This window comes from Sinocyclocheilus anshuiensis, unplaced genomic scaffold (assembly GCF_001515605.1).
Source record: "Sinocyclocheilus anshuiensis isolate Anshui unplaced genomic scaffold, SAMN03320099.WGS_v1.1 scaffold185, whole genome shotgun sequence".
Lineage (NCBI taxonomy): Eukaryota > Metazoa > Chordata > Actinopteri > Cypriniformes > Cyprinidae > Sinocyclocheilus > Sinocyclocheilus anshuiensis.
In genome coordinates, this window is record NW_015539887.1 from 1,347,955 (window position 1) to 1,364,677 (window position 16,723).

General features: G+C 37.2%; 1 protein-coding gene across 1 annotated transcript; it reads right to left on the reverse strand.

Moving 5' to 3' along the window:
- Nucleotides 1–10,243: 10,243 nt before the first annotated feature.
- LOC107685548 (metastasis-associated in colon cancer protein 1-like) lies at nucleotides 10,244–15,608 on the reverse strand. The gene is made up of 5 exons (XM_016482171.1): nucleotides 15,439–15,608; nucleotides 14,197–14,363; nucleotides 12,000–14,050; nucleotides 11,726–11,914; nucleotides 10,244–11,525 (listed from the first exon to the last, which is right to left on the reverse strand). Exons 2-5 carry the CDS (start codon nucleotides 14,312–14,314, stop codon nucleotides 11,322–11,324), a joined length of 2,562 nt encoding a protein of 853 aa, XP_016337657.1. The 5' UTR covers nucleotides 14,315–14,363; nucleotides 15,439–15,608; the 3' UTR covers nucleotides 10,244–11,321.
- Between the last annotated feature and the right edge of the window lie 1,115 nt (nucleotides 15,609–16,723).

Below are 16,723 nucleotides of genomic sequence, written 5' to 3' on the forward strand. Positions count from 1 at the left end.
TGTTTTTTTTCTAGGCTTGATTGTGTTTATGGGGTGCAGTCTAATATGTGGTAATGCTTCGGTTTTGAAAGAAAACTCACTATTTTTCACATAATTTACCTTTATTCTACACCGCTCTGTCCCTTCTCCTATAAACGCGCTGATGATTTCCTGTTTTTATGAAGCCCCTCCCTCAGATTGGTTAGCTGGCCCAGTGTGTTGTGATTCGCTAAAATGTGCATCAGTGTGCATCTAAACGTCCCGCCCCTCACCTCAGCGGCATGTCCTTCGGTTGTATTGTAAACAATGAAGTCGTCAATATTGCTTATCAATTTGAGCCCGATTGAGACGCAGAGAATATTAGTGAAGAGGATCGCGCAGAACCTGTGCAAGCACGGCTCTCAATGTATGTTTTTTGTTTGTTGTTGTCTTACTTTTAGATACGCTGTTATTTGTAAATGCTACTGCTTCTGTTAGCTTTTAATATACGGTTTTATGCTGATTAAAGCTTTAATACAGAACGGCAACCGCACACGGGTCCATGTTTAACGTTTCTCATAGCTATGTGAAAATAAGTGTATAAATGGAACAGTTCATTGAGAGAGATGCAAAGCAGAGCGTGTGCAGAGCAGAGGGGCGCGAGGAATAGTATTAAGAACTGCTGCTTTAGAACATTGATTTTGAAACTTGTGATTCTATTAGAATCTTTAGAAGACAGAATCGCGATTCATATATGAATAGACTTTTTCGTGCACCCCTAGTTTGACGGCATGGCAACAACTCTTGTTGTCCCTACGAGCTGTAATTTTAAAATACGATATCTCCGTTTGCATTGAACTTTCAGCGTCGTAACTTTACAGATATTGTTTATGCTCAAACTGCAACATTACACACTAACTAACGTTAAAAAAGTGAAATCGCAATCAACCACCCCTTTAAAAGGTTTCGATTTTACTTTACTGTGACCTGCTAGCTGAATTTAGAAAAGAAACTGCACTACGCTGGAGATCACTTGTGTTGAAGCAGTGCAGTGTGAAGCCTGCTGTTTTCCCTGTTTGTGCCTCTGAAGTGTGAAGCCAGTATGTTTTCCGGTCATTACCCTTGTTTTTCTCATTAGCATGTGGTGTCACAGGCACTGTGGAGCCCTGCAGGTTGTGAACTGGATGGACATGCAGCACATATTGCCCACACAATACTCATGGAGCATGGAGAGTAAACTCTCATTTCAATCAAATATTTACCCTTTGTTTCACTGTTATATTCTACTCTGCTGTTACTTTTTTAGTTTTTGTGATCTACTGAATAAGGATTGAGGATAAGGCTTTATAAAAAATACTTTGTACTCATAATTTGTACCCCATAAAATATTTTAGAGCTTGGCATATATAGAAAACTGTATATTAATTATGAAAATGCCCATGGAGTTTTATAACTTAATAATTTACAAGCATTTTCCAGGAAATCACACTTTCAAAATTAGGCTTCTTCATACATCAAGTTTTTTCAAGATTGTTGTTGAAGGAGTGAATTAAAATAAAATCTGGATTTTTATCAGTACTGGGTCACCAAAAAAGTGTGCCTATATTTTGATACTGTTTTGGATATAATGTAAATAGATGTAAATTATTTTTACCTGTAGTTGTTCACTGTATGCACAATAAAGAGCTGCTCCGTTGTTCACAAGTGATAGAAGACATTTTCAATTTTTGTTTTCTACAGGACTGTAGGTATATTTTATTTTCTTATGTGAAACACTGCAGACGATTCGGTGCATGTGAACTGTCTGTCTGAATGAATCAAACTGAATCACACAAAAAATTTCAGCCCCTTTTGCAAATTAATTTGACTGATTCGATCAAAAGAGTGAGTCATTTGCAAATCTGCCGTTGCTAGTTACTGTTCAATTTTAAACAGCTGAGAGAAAACAAATAGTAGTTGAAATAGAATCAGAAATCAATTATTTTCAGGTCAGTGTACTAGAATATCCATTGACACATAATGATTTCTCAATAATAATATTTCGCTGGGGATCATGTACTGTACCAGTAAAAAAGGTCTAGAGAAACTCCTGGTTTTGGCTTATTTTAATAGTTGTTTTGTCTTGTTTTGAATCATTTTAAGTCATCTTGAGGCCCCCTTGAGAACCACTGATTTATTGTGATCAAACTTTATCTCTGATCAAACCCCCGGAATGATACAAATAAAGATGGACATGTCTCTTTTTGACAAAAAAGTAGGTTCACTTTTCTACCATGTGATCTCAGAGTATCACTGTGACTCATTAACAATTAGCCTCACTACAAAAACTGCAGAGTTGTTCTTGTTATGAGTCCTTTACATTGTGTAATAGGGTTGTTTTTGGGTGGCAAGTAGAAAGTTCTCAATCATAATGTAATAGTCTTTTTCTTTTTATTCTCAGGGAGAGCTGTAAACTCTCAATGGAGCTTACTGAACTAAAACCATAATCACAAAGACCTAATCTTAAAGGCATTCACACACACTGAACTCATCTGTGCTTACAAAATCATATTCATCCAAGCAATCCATCTAAATAACAAACACCTAACTGGCCAAAACTCCATAAAAGACTTTTATTCCACCTCATTTCATTGTAGGTAATGACCTTAATTCTTAAAGCTGAATTGGCTTTGCTCTATTTCTCAATGGATGCCAAAGGTGAGCTGCTTGTAGAATGGAACAAACCAGTCTTTGAGAATTTCTTAGGTTCTTTGTGAGGTAAAACGTACCATTTCTTCACATACCAAACACTATGATGTAACACCATACAGTATGAAAACAAAAGGCTAAGGTTTCTCACCGAAAACACAAAGAGCAGTTAATGATGTTTGGAAAGGAACAGAAACTTTCTAGCAAGTTATTGGCTATTTTTCATTTCTTTCACTCTGAAAAACGCTCTTATTATCCCCAGCTTTATCAAGCCTAAACTGGGCCTCATGCTCTTTTAGTAGATTTAGTAGACTTGACAAGTTAATATGTGTACAACCAAACCTTAAAGGAAAAAGGTACATTCAGAACGTCACTGAGGTTTTTGGCACAATGTTGGTGTACCTAATGTAGTGTACACTCTAAAAAAATGCTGGGTTGTTTCAACCCAACTTTGGGTCAAATATGGACTAACCCAACCATTGGGTTACATTTTTACATTAAATTTTTAACCCAAAAGTTGGGTTAGTCTATATTTGACCCATTTTTTAGAGTGTATTATTATCAGTCATTTACAAATAGGCGCAGCACATGAGAAAAAGCAACACCCATCGATTGAGTCTCTTGGAATGCTTTCAGATTTAAACATCAAGTCATGTCCGGGCAAGCTTCTTTATCACATTAAGGTTTTAAATGTTTTCTAAACTAAAATAAAATGGCATAATAACAGATCTATACAGTTGTCATAGTGCAAATAACATTCAGAGTAAACAGTCAATGCCTACAGAAATGGAATAAGCCTATTCCTATCTAGACAAAATGATCCAAAAGCAGACTGAATTGTTTGGAATGAAACTTATTTATATATAAAATTAGCTAAAGAGAAGTCATAAACTAGGTGTGATAAATCAAAAGGTGCGATAAATCAGTCACATGTCAAGAATATCATGCAAACTAAGGATGTTTGTTTATTATTGAGTATTCGTAATGTATGTAAATGTGAAAGAAGAACTACAATAAAACGGAGAAATCGATGGTGTAACATTAAAGCTGCAGTCCGTAACTTTTTTTTGGTTAAAAATGATCCAACACACACTATACTCATAGTCATGCAATACTGATGTTAACATTACTAATCTGAGAATAAAGTATAACAATAATAATAATTCGCACGGTTTGATGGGATATGATCTAATCGATCGTTAGATTAAATCACCATTGGTAGTGCGATTTATTGTAATGCTTTTTTCCTCAGTTGGTCAGAACAAATGTGGCAGACTTGTTACTTACTTGTTCAGATGACAATATCCGGTGAAAATTCTTATTTGGGTCATATATTCCAAGATGTAGGCTAGAATCTGTGATTACTAAGTATAGGATTCACACCGGTGCAGTGACTGACTGCCACACATACTCCTCAAAACATTAGATTCATCCGCGCTGGAGCCATGCCAGAGTACAACCCATGCAAACTAGATAATTCCACGAGTAACTGCAATTCCAGATTTTCAAACAGAGATGGCGACAAAGAGGCAAAACTTACGGACTGCAGCTTTAAATAAATATCATTTACTCACCCTCATAGCATTCCAAACCAGTACACATTTCTTTCTTTTGGGGATATTTTGAAGAATGTTGGTAACCAAATAGTTTCGGGTCCCATTAACGTCCATAGTATTTATTGTCAATACTATGGACAATGGGCCCCAATATTGTTTGGAATGAAATGAGGGAGAGGAAACCCATTTTTGCGTGAGCTGTCTCTTTAATACACAGAACTTTTTTCAAGAAAGTCTTTTTTTTGGGTCAGTGGTACTTTAATTTGATCTTCAGTTTGCAAACTTCACTCTAGATAACCAATCAGAGTCCCTCCTTATCGCATGCTGAGATTGGGACTGGGTCAGTGTTACCTAAAATAACACCAGTGTTGGGGGTAACGCATTACAAGTAACACAAGTTACATAATCAGATTAATTTTTGAAGTAACTAGTAAAGTAAAGCATTACTTTTTAATTTAGAAGGAAATATCTGAGTTATGTTTTCAAACAAGTAACTCCAGTTACTTTTTCCCCCATGTACTGACTGACAGCTCTTGTGTTGCCATATTGAGAGAAATCGGAAGTAAGTGCAGAGGCGTTGTGTGCGCTGTGTGAACGTGATGCTTACTGTAGTTCTACACGAAATATTCAGTATTCCTCAAAATGAATAAAAACAGTCAAATGCAAACTCAGAATATTATACAAACCTGCAATAATTATGTTAAATAAAACAAATATAATTGATGTATTTAATCCCATTTTATTAACCAATGTCTTTGCTGCTGACCTTCGATGATCCAATTCAACCATACTAAGCAAAAATGACACATTTGCGTTTCATTTTTGTTATTGCAGAATAGTGTTGAACTTTCTTCTCCTGCATCATATTCTTCATGCAAATTGTTTGAGCTGTGCCCTCTACTGTACAGATGTGAATTTACATTTCCTTCAGCCTGAGGCTCATTCATTTCACTTTTGTTGTGAAAGGGCTTTTACATTTGTCAAAGAAGAACATTTTATATTAAAAACAAACAAATAAGCCCAGCCCAGATTTAAAAAGTAATGCAAAAGTAACGTAACGCATTACTTTCCATAAAAAGTAACTAAGTAACGTAATTAGTTACCTTTTCATGGAGTAACGCAATATTGTAATGCATTACTTTTAAAAGTAACTTTCCCCAACACTGAATAACACACTAACAGCCCTTGTGGGCTGTGGGACAGAAGACCACTCAAGCTCAGAGATTTGGACATCAATCACATTAATATCATAGAGATGTGAGATGGTTTGTAATCGGCCAATAATAATCAAAGAGTATGTAGAGGGATAGTTCATCCAAAAATGAAAAATCTGTCATCAAGCAAGCTTCATTCTAGACTAAGTGGTAAATGATGACAATGTTCATTTTTGGCTAAACTGTCCCTTTAAGGCAAAAATCATCTATTTCTCAAAGATTGACTCCTATTGATGACCAATTCCTATGGCATTCTTAACCTTTTCCTCAATCATGACTTGGTAAAAGGCCAAATACAGCTTAACCGAACTTTAAGAGGGTGACACTGAACAATGAAACTCTTAGCAGGCTAAGTCCTAAGTAAACATGCAAGTTAAATAAGCAACAGATACCACAGGAAAGTGCAAGCATGTTTAGGGAAGGTTGGGAATTTGAGGTCACCGGACAATCCACTGGTGTCCAGATAATGGCATCATTTTTAAATCATTGAAAGGAAGTGACATATTTTAGGCCGAGTTGCACATCACTGCACTACTCAGAATGCAATGCAGATATAGTGCCATGTGTGGTTATGATGCTGCATGTTGTGCATTTCCCATTAAATCAAATATGATCTTTTTTTTTTTAATTAGTTTAATTTACAAGTTTCACAATAAATATAGAACAATTTTAACAGGAAGGGATAAGAGAAATCATACATTTAACATATACATATCAAACATATGCTACAGCGTGTACAGTTGTATACTTACACATCCATATCAACACATATACACAAATATAAATAAATACACGTATATACATGTGCATATATACACACATATATTTGTACATACATCCACATACATATGTACCATCCCCCCAGTTAAAAAGACTGTTATATTACTGTTTACTTAGCTGAGGATGTTTTTGTTCTCTATATATCAACCACTTTTCCCAGTCCATTGTAAAAGCATTTTTTTCATCTTTAAAGTATATGTAAGTTCTTCCATTAACAGGATTTCCTCAATTATCCCAAACCATTGTTTACAATTCAAAGTAATATTTTTAAGCCAATTCCTAGTTATAGTCTTTTTACAAGCCACAAGAAGAATCTTACATAAATATTGGTCGCTTTTAGGTACTATGCCTTTAATATTTCCCATAAATAAAAACCAAGAGGTTCTAGGTATTTTGTATCCAAACACTTCAGATATGACTACCTGCACACCATCCCAAAAGGATTGGATTTTCTCATAACTCCAAAAGATATGTGTGTGATCCGCTTCTAACTGTCCACACAATCTCCAGCAAGCCTGCTGCCTGGACACTTGTTTGCTTTTGATCTTAGGTGTTATGAAGAAGCGAATAAGGCACTTCCATGAAAATTCCCTCCATATTTGTGAACTGGTAGTAGTTTGGTGTATTATCCACATATCATACCAATCTTTTTCTGGTATTTCAGTCTTTAATTCTTTATCCCATTTCGATTTTATATATAATGTGGAGGAAGGACTGCAACATATCAACACCTCATATAAAGAAAAAATTATTCTGGGTAGTGCACGATTATAGGCATCGATCATCATTTTAGTAAGGGAGTGGATGTCATTTATTCTAATTTTCCTTTTTTTGTTATAGTAATCCCTTAACTGAAAATATCGAAATAAATCCTGATTTCTAAGTCCGAAATTATCTTTTAAATCTTGGAAGCTTCTAGTGACGTGACATGTGGCCAAGTATGGTGACCCATACTTGGAATTAGTGCTCTGCATTTAACCCATCAAAAGTGCACACACACAGCAGTGAACACACACACACCGTGAACACACACCCGGAGCAGTGGGCAGCCATTTTATTTTTTTCTGCGGCGCCCAGGGAGCAGTTGGGGGTTCGGTGCCTTGCTCAAGGGCACCTCAGTCGTGGTATTGAAGGTGGGAGAGAGCGTTGTACATTCATGGTGCTTTGCCTGATTTACATTTACCCATTGCTTGTCCTCAGTGGTTACTTCTACAGTTAGACTTTTATTTTGTAAACCACCAATAGAGGGCATATCTAATGTATTAAGGAACTCTAGTACTTTTGTTCTATTCATATCAGAGGTCTGTTTGTATAGTTCTTCATAGTAATTCTTACAAATATTTCCAATTTCTTTTGGATCATAATGATTTGGTTTAATTTGGTTTAAAACCTTAATTCGGTTTGTTTTGGGATCATGTAATTTAGGAATTGAATTATTAATCTGTTGTTTTCGCATTCGCCTTGCCAATAATTTAACTGCTCTTGGTCCTGCTTCATAATAGGTTTGTTTCAGAAATCATGCCTTTTTCTACTTCTGATTGTAATAAGCCATTCATTTATTTTCTCAATTTTCCCATTTGAGCCATCACCTCTTTATTTGCATTATGTTTGTGTTTAAGCTCCAGTTGCTTTAATTCTGAAATAAGTTTCTCATAATGAGCTACTCTTTCTTTTTTTAAAGTACTTGTAATAGCTATTAATTTTCCTCGAATCACTGCCTTTAGTGCATCCCCTAAAATAGAGGGGTCCACCTCACCATTATTATTTTCATCTAAATATCTTTTTATTTCTATTCAAATTTGTTCAACTATTGATTTATTATTGAATATTCCTAGGTTTAATCTCCAGAGCGTGTTTCTTTTTTCTCCCCCCAGAGAGATCTTCATATAGATAGCGCTATGGTCTGATAGGTCAGCTACCCCAATTCGACAATTCTTTACCCGGTGTCTATTTTCTTCTTGTAGGAAAAAATAGTCCATTCTAGAATATACTCGATGTGTGGCTGAATAGTGACTATAATCCTTCTCTAATGGGTGTAGTTCCCTCCAGACATCTATTAGGCCCATTTCTGCACATATATGGTTCATGAATTTTGTTTTATGTTTTTTGTTTCTTTTACAGCTTGTAGTATCTAAATCATGATTTAGCACTATGTTTAGGTCTCCTCCACATATGCAAACCCCCTCCATTTCCTTAGCCACAATATCAAATAATAATTTATAATATTGTTTATTGCTTTCCGGTGGGACATACACGTTCACAAAAGTAATAATAAAAGTGACCAATAAAAGTTATTATTAATTGTTCCTTTAACAATAATGTATCTCCCTTCCTTATCCTTTATTTCTTTATGACACTCAAAATGAACACTTTTTGAAATTAAAATAATTACTCCCCTCTTACGAGGGGTTGGACATGAGCTATAAAAAGATCTTTTTAAAACCAAATTTTTTCAATTTTTCATGTTCTTCATTTGACAAGTGTGTCTCTTGCAAGAAGAAAATATGCTTCTTTTCCTTTTTCAATTTAGCGACCACTTTAGCCCTTTTGGCTGGGTTCCCCAATCCATTAACATTCAAAGACATTATCTCAATATCTCTCTCCTGCATTTAACTCTCTCTACAACAATCCTCATTGAGTGATGACCCCACTGGCTAACATTTGAACAAGTATGAACAAATAAACAACTTATACATAAATCAAAACATATCGAATGAACTGAAAGGATATCAACTGACCTCCAGATGGGAATGTTCACCCACAACTTAGGGTTTAGAGTCACTGTCTCCAAAGAGGGGGAAAGCCTCAGCTGAACGGAGGGCACCCTTCTAGATATAAGATGCAGCATGCTATAGGTTATTGCACCCATACTAGATCAATTAGATGTCCATGTCTCCCGTAAGTCAAAGTATGTACTCAAAAGCCCCTTACTGTATTATTTAAATAATTTTACATATTGCACTCCAATCGTCAAGATCATTGTTCCCCCTTGACTTTATACATTAGTCTCTTGTTCACGTCGTCATATAGAGGGGTCTTTTACAAATTCACCGGGCTCTTTCGTCGAAAATCCTCCAGCCGTTTCTGTGCCCTTCTGCTTGCCTCTGCTCTCCGCTCTCTGCCGGCCTGCTGCCATGCTGACCTATTCCTCGCCTCCAGTCGTTCCAGTAACGTTGTGGGGCCAGCTGCATCTCCGGTATCAGCTACTAAATATCCTCTATCGCGCAGATCTTTCTCCACTTCCTTCGCTTCGTTGTACGTTTTTACTCCACTGTCCCAGTGAATCCTCGTCTTAGTGAATGGGGTCTGAAATTGGATCCCCGCTTCTTTCAAGGATTTTCTTAGCTTTAGCGTATGACTTGCGTTGCTGCACCACAGCCGAAGTGTAATCATGATCAAAGAAAATCCTTCGCTCTCCGAGCGTGATTATTTTCTTCTCAGGACTTTCTCCTTTATATTGAATTGTAAGAAATTCACAACGATGGCCCTCGGGGGTTGATCTGCTTTAGGCTTCGGTGCCAGAGCCCTGTGCGCCCGCTGAATTTGACAGTCTGTGTCAATGTCAAGTTCTCTCCGAATAAGTTCTTTGATGAATTGAATAAAAGACCCCTTCTCTGTCTCATCTGGCACTCCGAAAATGCGCATGTTATTCCTTCTAGACCGCGACTCAAGGTCAGTCAGTTTTTCCATCATTTTTTTGTGTTCTTGTATGAGATCATGCATTAGGCCATCAGTCTCGGAGCTCCAGCACTCTATTTCAACGTGTGACAAAGTGGCCTCAACTTTTGCATTTTGTTCCTTTATTTTTTGTGTTGTTAACGCAATTTTCTGATTGATGTCCTCTTTAAATCTAACTCGCGTTTCATCTGAGTTTTGAGTTCATCTTTAAACGTTCCGAGCTCCGCTTTCAGGTCGCTGCGAAATTCCTGTATCTGCTTGCTTATACTATTCAAACCCGCGCGCAGAGAATCTGTCATTTCCCGGTCGCCATCTTCTACTCTTTCTTGCATGTTGTCCATCTCTTTTCAGTTGGAGTCTTTTCCTTGTTTTTCGGGATTTCTTTTAGATTTAGATTTAGTTCCTCCGCTCATCTCTCAGCACACGTAATTTCCCGATAAGTATGTAACGAGTTTAGCGGAGTTTTAAAACTTATTTAAGGGAGCTTGCAGCTTAACCTGCCATCTTGCTTCGCTGCCCAACCGGAAGTCTAATCAAATATGATCTTTTAAACAACGTTTACTGAAGTAATTTCAAGATTAAAATACAATAAATCATTTTTATTATTAATGTCTTTGCCCTTTATTATAGAGCTCCTTCATGCCAAAAGGTTAAAGTTTAATTATAATAAATCTCAAAGTGTATTAACATTAAAAAATACAGCAATACAAAATAGATTTTAAAGACTCTTCTAACACAGGAAAGGTTTGCAATTATACAAGGACCCTCACTCTTAAACACTGTAGTTAGTACATTTAAAATGACAACTAGAAATACAGAAAATATTAAAAATATATCAATACAATTTTCCAGTATCATACAAAGATATGACGTTAGATGTTAAACCTAGAATAATGGTACATCATTGGATAGTGAAATTATCAATACACACTTACACGGACGAATAATGAGTCACATTCCAAGAGGGCCTAAATGCATGTAACACTTATACCAGATATTCCACATACAGCTTCAAATATTAAAACATACTGATTCAGACACTTACTGTTCAAGCAAAACTTCTTAAGTAACACAAAGAAAGGAGGTAACCTTGAGGCAGTTCATCTAGAATGAAAAGGTTTCACATTCCATCTCTATCAGAATTAATTAACAAATCTCCTATTTCTCTTTCCACCAACAACCCTTAAAAGCCTTAACATTGCATAAGGGACTTAGTAACAACTCAGAGTCTTTTAAGAACCAGAAAACGGTTTTCAAAATTTCATTGTCACAGTGAATTCCACATGAATACAACACATAAAATATGCAGACAGGTGTACAGTAAAAAAAATATTCAGTACTTTTCAGATAACAGGGTAGATGCCACCTAAAGAATATGGCACAGCTATTAGTATGAACTCAGCAGGATCACCTCAATATGATGTGCAGGTGCTCCAGGAGTCGTCTCCTAATCTCTGAGGAAGGCGGATGCCCTTAGGACCTCCATGCAGTTGACAGTAATGAGAGCTCCAGTAATCTGTCTCCACTGCTTGGTCACTGGGCTCTTCATTTTATCCAGGGCCAGGTGAAGGTCCTGGATCATATCCTTGTAGCCGTCCCCATACTGCTTACTCCAGGAATACAGGAAGTCATATGCAGGCTTCCACATTGACTATTGAATGAAGTAAAACAATAAATCAAATCTAAAAAATATATTTAGATGTAGACATGTCAACTGGCATGACTAGGATTGGGTTAGACCTTATTCTGTCGATCATGTCAATGATGATCGTCAAAGTGAGTAATATAGTAATAAATTGAACAAGGTATTTAATGATTGATATTACTTGTATGTTTTTGATTTTAGCTCACCTGGGCACTAACTTCTCCATTTTTCCCTTTGTGTGGTGCTTCATAAGCAGCAACCTGGGCACTGGAGAGCTTCCAGAGTCTCTCGGCAAGTTCCCGCCATCGCACTCCCAGCTCGACTGCTGTGGATAGAATCACTATATCCTGGATGAGATGGGCTACTACACCTTGAACATCCATCTTTAACAGCCCCTGTGGGGAATACAAATCATTAATAAAACTTGTTTCCCTCAGATTGTTCTACGCATAACTGTACGTCAGAATAAAAGATGCATACTATGATAAGCTCATGCTGGAACTTTTTCTTGATCTTCTCTGCATGACAGTCTTCCTTGAGCTTTTCTAGAACACAAGCCACCTTCTCTGCCTCCGTGTCAGCGTGTCTCCTGGAGATAGCGTCAATTGAGACCTCTGAGTAACCAAGAGCCTCAGCGAAGGTTCTCCAGCACTTGACATGCTCTGTGACCAGGGTCTGAATAGCAGAGTACATGTAGGTGAGTTTTTTAAAAGGAATTGTCATATTGTCCAAGAGGACTGATGTGGTGAGCTTAATTCCAGTGAAGTCGATGACTTGATCCTTGGTTATGACCTTCAGGTTTTTGCAGTGCACCAAGCCAACTCTTCCTCGAAGAAAGCCAATGTACCATTCCTTAACCTTCATCTGACCTACAGATCTAACGGTTTCTTTAGAAAGCAAAGCAATTGTATCACCTTTGAAATATTCCAGAAGATATTCCACTCTCGGTTGTCTGAGAATTGATTTCATTGCTACCCCATACCAATGCAAATCCACAGGTCTGTCCTGAAACTTCTGGGTAAGGATTTCTGGGACTGATTCCTCAGGAATGGGCATGGAACGAGTGACTTCCCTCTGCTGATCTGCTCGCCTGTGGTTGTGTTTTTCTGACCTCAGAGGGGCAGCTTCAGGGGAGGTGATGTTGAAATCTCCCAAAGTGAGACTGTTTGGATCATTCACCTCAATGTTGAGTTTGAAGGGACACATTTCACCTCCACTCACCTTGACCAGATCTAACGGTAGATGAAGCACTTTTCCTGCATTAAGCTGCTCCTGCGTGACCTCTTTATTCAGATCCACTGGTTTCACTTCGAAGCTTGAATCCAACACCCTAGAAGCAATTTGAAGATCTTTAAGACCATGTGGGTTGAACTGATGCTTTCCCCAAAGCTCCAAGACAACAGGGGGCAGGTTCCTGTCACCTCTTTGGACATCAGAGAAAGGGAGCCTGGGTGGAATATTATCATGGCTCGATATGACCAGCACCACTTTGAGCGATGGGTGTATGTGCTTGGGACCATAGACAGCCACCGTGATATGGCGATCCAAGTAATCCCATACTGACACAGCAGGTTGCTCCAAAACAGTGGCCTCGGCAGCAGTTATGACATACATGCGTGGTTTTAAATCAAAGAGCTTCATCTGTAACACGTCATTGTATATGTAACAGTCTTTCATCTTCTGATAAGGTCCTTCTTTCCTTTGAGAGGCTAGACCCACGAATGAGGTCAGGACGTGGCTTGTGGGGTCACTTTTTACTTTGGCAGCCATTCTCATCTCCAGCGAAATGCCCCCCGAAACATTATGGTTACTGAGGCTGACCTCTAAAAGAGGACTCAGAGTTGTGGTGTAGTTGTTGTTTATTCCAGCGGGAGGATCGAGGAGTACTTTGAGGCCGATTTCTTGGATCTCACCTGGGGGGACGTGTCCCTGAGGAATATGGGCAGTGATATCGGAGTCTGGCAACTGCACAGAGCCGCCGTTGTGGTCGATCTTGCAGAAGATTTGAATGTCTGTGGCCTGAGTCTGGGCCCATCCAGGACTTTGTTTCATTAGGCTCAGGTCCAAATAGGACCTGGTTAGCTGCCTATGACTCAACCAAGCCATTTTGTAAGCTTCTCTGTCATTCTTCAACCACTCAAAATCAGGATTCAGGAAGGGTTCTTGAGAGTTAAGTCTCTTCATCCTCTTATCTTCCTGCTTCTCAAGGCTGTCAAGTATATCCGAGGCACTTCTCCACCTCCCAGATCGGTTTAAATTGTTTTGTCTGGGTGCTAAAAGATGGGCAAAGTTTGTTTCATCTGAGGATGTGCTGAGTGAGTCCTCGTTAATACTGTCAAACAGAGATAAGGGATCCTCTTTCAGCATGGACACTCCAGAGTCGTAATTGCTGGCGTGGACGATTTCATTTAAGAATGGATTTGACCTGCCCAGCTGATTCCAGAAGGGGTTGGTAGTTTGTTTTGGATTTTCGATTTCTTTCGGTAGGACAGGCCACTCGGAGGTTTTTCCAATCTCATAACCATAGCCCCCTAAGAGAAGAGAAGATATCAAATGTCAACACAGACAAGAAACGAAATCCTAATACATATATTTGTTAGGACAATTAGATCAGTTTGAAAAGTATGTTTGTGGAACAAATATGAAAAATGTCTTCACATTATTAACAAATACTTACCATGAAGGTTGTTGTTGTTGATGGTCACATTCTCGTCTATATCTATTAGCGTCCCCTCCGATCTACTCCGAAGCAGATTCCCTGCACGACTGTTTGACTTTACTTTTGCGGCTGCCATTTTGAATATCCAAGATGAAATGACAACAGTCTTTTCTCTAAAGTCAAAGCTGTTGAAAAAGGATGAACAAATTCACATTTTTTAATAATGTTCTAATGTTTTAATTGCAGCAGTTTTGGGTTCAGTAAGGACCCCTTTTTATCATGATAATTTTTGCTGTATACTGTTCTTGAGTTGCCTGTGTGGTCATTGTAGATTAATTTAGGCTGTTTATGTTTTGGTATAGGTTCTTCAGGACAGTGCTTATCTGAACCAGTATATATGCTTTTGCAAAGATCTAGAGAATAAAATCATCAAGTCAAAATCAGTCTCCTTGATTTTATACTAGTGTTCTAACTTAAACTTATATCATTCTACAATAATCTTATATTTTTATGAGAATCTTCTGAATCTTATAAATCATCTGACACTCACTTGTTTTGTTTTTACATAATAACATTTATGTTTTTCACATATATTCATCTTTAATTTCTTCTTAATCATTTGAGTGATTTATTGTTTATTTAAACAGTAAACAATCACCAATAGACGTTTACAAATAAATAACTCAAACTTTACGGATAAACAGTCTCAATGAGTCAATCAGTGAAACTTCTCTTATTGTTTTGAATCATTTCTTCTGTTATAAGTCTCTGAATCACTGTCCAGTATCCTCTCTGTCCTGTCTCCGGCAATGACACATTATCATCAATGCATGAAAACGGGTCTGTCTTGTCTGAATATCAGTGTCTTTGACAAAGCTTTGTCTCGGTGGTGAAGGGCTGAGTGCTCTATTCAAATCAACACGCGCTAACACGCCCTGCATCAGCCACGTCACAATACACCTGTTTGTTTTGTAACGCATGCAAACGTCATCCCATATTAAAAACATAAACGTTCTATTCTACTGCCACTTTCTCTATTAAATAAAAACATGTAATAATTTAAGGATTAGCCTATTAAAACGCCATAAGGACACACATTCCACGCTGTACTCCAACACGCACACACAATCTATTTAAATCAAAACACGTGAAAGACTTGATTTAGTCAAATACGCCTTTTTATATTCATGCTTAGTTTGGACAAATAGCCTATATACCTTAAATAAAATATTTGTAACTATTTAAACTTAAAACACGTACCTGGAACATGGTAGTTTCCACACTCAGTCCTAATGCGAATTTTTTAATCGTCGGGGAGTGTCACCAACTGTACACCTTACACTTCTGTGTGCCTCCGTCTGCTTGAACAGTGTAGAAGTGCACACTGGGATGCGTAGTAACAAACAGTCAAACAGTTGTATTGAACGTCGTTCCCAGGTTCTCAGTTAGACTCCACCACCCACAAGCCTCCTCTTTATGTGCGCACAGAGCGTTGCAACACCTGAAACTGCAAGGAAAAAGTGGTTTCGGTATGCTATGTTTAAAAATAAAAATGGAATAAACTACAGCAATTCCAATTTCTATCACGAAATATCATATTGTTTCTTTTATTAATAGCTGAAACTCAACAAAGCCAAGTCAGGACGCGAAAAACTTTCTAAAAGTAGTCTATATAAAATTTGTGAAATTATCATATGTTTTCAGATGTTTTTCAATAAAGATCACTTATTTATGATGGCAATAAACCGAGAGGCAGTTTTTTTTTTTTTTGGTTTGGAAAGAGAAATGCATGATCGAAACTACATTTTTAAAAATTGCATAATCATTTTCACTTATTTATTATATTGTTTACATTATGAATTTTAAATGTCACTGAAAGTGCGTTTTCACTATGATTGTGTACTCAAACGTCACATGTTTATAGCCATAACGCTATGATATAAGCACAAACACAGGACATGCCTTTATTTCAAATGTCCTTCTTTAGTAGAATTAGATTCGAGACCAAATTGACTTAAGACGTAAACGTCAGTGAAGGAGTCCTGAAACAACATCAAGGCTCATTAACACGATTAAATGTCAGTGACCACCCTCTAGTGGTTAACTTTAGCTAGTTCAGCTATGCACAGATAGCAATGTTAATTTACAAATATTATTGTAATTATCGTTCAGTGCTAATTCCTGTTCGTGCACAAGACATCAACTTGCCTATTATTTTACACATCTTGCAATGTAGAAACTAATATTAAACTCTTAGATTAATAAATGCTGTAAAATTATTGTTCATTGTTATTTCAAAATACCTAATGCTTTAAACTAATTTGAACAAATTTAATGTTAATGTTAATTTAAACAAACAGTTGCATTTGTTTTTTATTGAGTGTTTTGACCTTTGTATTTGAAAAAAGATGGGCACTTGCATGCTATAACCCTATAGTAATTGATTACATGTAATCTGGATTATGTAATCAGATTCCATAAATTAAGTACTTGTAATCAGAGTATATTAAATTTTAAAATGCGCATAATCAGATTACAGTTACAT